The sequence below is a fragment of the Tupaia chinensis genome, unplaced genomic scaffold (assembly GCF_000334495.1).
Source record: "Tupaia chinensis unplaced genomic scaffold, TupChi_1.0 Scaffold000469_1, whole genome shotgun sequence".
Classification (NCBI taxonomy): domain Eukaryota; kingdom Metazoa; phylum Chordata; class Mammalia; order Scandentia; family Tupaiidae; genus Tupaia; species Tupaia belangeri.
In genome coordinates this window covers 1,706,505-1,710,728 of record NW_006159978.1, presented here as the reverse complement: position 1 = coordinate 1,710,728, position 4,224 = coordinate 1,706,505, and the positions used below count along the sequence as shown (strand labels likewise).

General features: G+C 39.9%; 1 protein-coding gene across 1 annotated transcript; it reads right to left on the bottom strand.

The window, feature by feature from the left end:
- Window positions 1-2,995: 2,995 nt before the first annotated feature.
- LYSET (lysosomal enzyme trafficking factor) lies at window positions 2,996-3,965 on the bottom strand. The gene has a single exon (XM_027774709.1). The coding sequence runs from the start codon at window positions 3,941-3,943 to the stop codon at window positions 3,422-3,424; it is 522 nt and encodes a 173-aa protein (XP_027630510.1). The 5' UTR covers window positions 3,944-3,965; the 3' UTR covers window positions 2,996-3,421.
- Between the last annotated feature and the right edge of the window lie 259 nt (window positions 3,966-4,224).

Here is a 4,224-nt window from a genome sequence, read left to right as displayed (position 1 = left end):
AAGCACCGAAAGGACAGGGAGTGTCAAAGCTGCTAAGCGATGATAACACTGAGCCTCTACCACTGAGTTTAATTATATGTAAATGACAGGCAACCTCTTATCAGGAGAGCAGTTTGGTAAAGGAGGAGGCAAAATATCTTCAGAACAAACTAGAAATAGGAAATATGGACAACTCCAGAGATTTACCGTTAGAATGACCAGGATGAACTTACTATAAAATATATAGTTATTCCAGAGAAGCATGACTCTCATGACTAAGAGTTGAGCCTTTACAAAATAGTACATAAAAACACGGACTAGTGATACTCAACCGTAATAGAATCATTTGAAGAGCTTTTAAAAAACAATTTCTTGGGGTTCACCCCCCCTCACCCACCCATAAATTGATATAACTGGTTGGGAAGGGACCCTGGCATTGTTCATAGGTAAGAAGTTCTACTTTTGTTTTTGATTTTTTTTCCCCTGGGTAATTCTAATGTGCAACCACATCTCAAGACACATTAATTGCTTTGGACCAAACATCAGTACTAATGCATGAGGTCTCTAAATCATGGTCCAAAATAATACAGCACTTCATAGGTCGGTGGATTTATAAAGCAATGGCAGATACTGGATGAAAAAAATGAGTCATGCAGTATTGTGATAAGCTCTTCTGGTGTTTTGGAGATTGAGAATGTTAAGTCCATCAAAAAGGAAATCATCACTAGATAAAAGACTAACACTACTCATGGACACACTAGTTTGATTATTTTATGGGGTAGATACTCTCAGGAATACTTCATATGGTGGACTCCCTTCCCCACAGAGAAGATTTTTGTTAATCTTTATCAAAAGATATATAATTTCAGTAAGCAGGCCTTTGGAGGTAGTAAGGAAGATATAAATGAGACAATTACAAAAGGTTGATTCTGGTGCTACTGAGTTACAAAGGTCTCTTTTATCTTTGAAGTAAAGCTTCTTAAGAAATGCTAAGCCTTCTGCGTAAGGTCAGGATGCTAGGAAACTTTCAGACTTTCAGTAGCTCTTATGAATTAAGAAAACTTTTTTTTTAATTAATTAGACATTGTCCAGTCTTTTTAAAAATCTTTATTTATTTATTATTTATTTTAATTTGACCAGAGAGGGAGAGAGAGGAAAAGTGAGAAAGGAAGCCATCAGGTCTGGGACTCAAATCGTGGTTGACCATGTTGGGAGTCCAGCACCCTTAATCACCATGCCACCTGCCAGCCCCAAGAGAAAACCTTTTCTCAACAATATTGCTGTCCCTGTTCTTCGACAGCTGGGAAGAGAAAACCCAGTGCTAAAATATTTCTCATTTGTGAGCACTGTAGTTCAATGGTTAGGTACAAAGAATCAGGATGAGTGGTTATAACACTGGCTCTTCTACTTGCTGTGTGAACTTGGGCAAGTTACTTCTCTGCCTCAGTTTCCTTATCTGTAAAATCTGGATAATAATGGCTATCTCATAGGGTTGCTGGGAGTTAATTCATGTAAAGCTCTTAGAACTAAAGTTAAGCATGAGAACCTGTTGTGACTGTTATTAAAATTAAATGTAAAATGGGGCCAGATGGGGGTGTGGTGGAGGCAGTTGGATTTTTTTTTTTTTGGAGAGGTTTTTACTATAGGGTACGTGAGCTCACCAGAAAGACAGAGACAGAAAGCGAGAAATCCCCCCCCCCCCCGGGGAGATGGCCACACTGCAGTCCCTTCTCCTCCATTCTCCTCTCGGGATCTTGGGCACTCACACACACACCCAGAGTGAGTTTAAGCCACTGGGTCCAGGACTCGAACCATGATCGACTACATGGGAGTCCAGCGACATAGCTGTTATTGCCAACTGCTGGTCCCAAGGCAGTTGGATTTCATGTGGTCAATTGCGCATTCAAGTCCCAGACCCAGCAGCCTGAAAAACACACTAGGCATGTGTGCATGTGTGTTCAAAATCCTAAGAGGATGGAAGAGATGGGGGTGTGGTGTGACCATCCTATGGGGGGGGTGCTTTTTCACTCCCCCCGGCACTGGTAAGCACACATGCCCCACAGAAAACCTTTTAAAAAGTGTAAAATGTTTCCCAGTACTAATGATGTAACTGAATAAAAATATATCTTGATCTTACCCAGAAAAAAAATATTTCCACTTCTAGTTATTTGTATTAGCATCAGACACCAAGTACTAATGCAAAGGAGGGGGTACAAGGATCACATCTTCAAGCAATTCACCTACTGCCTTTAGACCTGATCCTGGGCCAGATAAACAATGGAAAGGATGATGACTTGAGAGTATCTTCTAGAAGGTTATCATGCATCTGGTAAGGACTGGACTGAAATCCCTTGACATTTTCATTGAACACCTTGTTTCCATCTTCCATGTATAAGTTACTTCTAGTGTTAAGAGTCTTTTTCCAAGTAGTTTTTCATTAATGATTTAGCTAGCCATAACCAAGAGGAAGAATAAATTCGGCTGATCAAAAACAGCTACTAGGGCCTGCAGGTAGCATGGTGGTTAAGGTGCTAGACTCCCACATGGCTGACTGCAGTTCAAGTCCTGGACCTTGCAACTTGCTTTCACTTTCCCTCCCTCTCTCTCTCTGGTCAAATTGAAAAATAATAATAAAGTTAAATAATTCTTTAAACAAAAAAAAAACTGCTATCACCCATGGCCAGCCAATGGAGTGATGGTTAAGGAGGTTCAAGTCCCAGACTTGGTGGCTTGATAAACACACAGGGTGCATGTGGGCACGTGCCTAACACCCTGAGGATAGTTGAAGAGAAGGGAATGGACCATGACTATCTCCCCCGGGGGCTGATTTCTCTCTCTCTTTCTCTCTCTGATGAGTGTGTGTACCTTGACCCAAAAGAAAGAAAAGAAAATCAGCTATCACCCCAGTATTTTATACCAACTTCTCCTAAGCTGATAGCAAACATGTATTAACAGTTGGCTAAGCTAGAACAGGAGGAATTAGTGTTTTAATTTGAAGAATTTTAAAGCAAGCCAATAACTGTATAAAATTTAAATTTTATGACCATGTTTGGACCTTTTTACACATAACACAATGGAAATGTTCATATTCATTTTTCCCCCAAGGAAAAATTTCTGAATCATCACTATGTTGCACAGTAGAATAGAAATATGAGTTCAGATACTTATTCACGTTTCTAAAGAATGCAAGTAACAGACACAATTTTACTTCCAAAATCTGAAGTCAGAAGTCATCAGCATGATTTTGTAGTATGATTTTGTATCTCAGGCTTTACCTAAAAATCCATTATTATTCAGATAAAACAGCCCCCGGTCACATTTTTTTAAAAAGCTTCTGCCCCACCACAACTTCCTGAGATCTGTGAAGAAACTGTAGTCTTGTGACCAGACTCCATATGGTACTGGCAGTTTTGTAATTGTAAGGAAAAACCGGTGACTAATTTTATGTGTCAATCAGTTGTAGTCTGCTGATCTGATTAGAAGCCTTGACAAATGCCTGGTGGCGATTGCAAATAACTGCCAAGCATATGGGGATGATACAGTAGCCCACTGTTTTGGGATCAGCTCTTGTACAAGAATAAAGAAACAAGAACATCTGTAAGTAAGGAATCAGAAAAATAATTGTCCACAACCAAAAAGGTAAGGAGAGTAACCGGGCTTTCAAGGAGTGTGTCCATGTGATTCCTTCAAGGGGCTCTTCGGGGTGCTGTTGAATGTGCTCCAGGGCCAGTCTGTTGTAAGTGTCGTTGATTTCAAAAACATAGTAAAATGCTGCTGCACTTGCTAACAGATACAATCCCACTCCAATCCAGCCCATCCGCTGACGGAAGTTCATCATTCTCCATGCTCTGTGCCTTCCAGTAAAAAACATATGCACACAGTTAAGGTCTAGAAATGCAGTCATGGCAACTAGTTCACATGTCCTCGCTTTACTTCTAAGAGTGCTAAAATACTTTACCAACATATTTAAGTTTTAAGATAAATTAAAATCACATTTATTAAGAAATGTAAACAATTTACAAGTGGTTGTTTTATGTAACAGGTATGGGCAAATAAAAAACACTGGTTTCCTGAGGGCAGGTGGCATGGTGCTTAAGGGCGTTGGACTCCCACAGCCAACCCCGGTTCAAGTCCCAGACCTGGAGGCTTGCTTTCTCATTTTCTCTCACTCTTTCTCGCTCTGTCCCTCTCTTGTCAAATTAAAATAAATAAATAAAGTTAAATAAAATAATTCTCAAGGGAAAA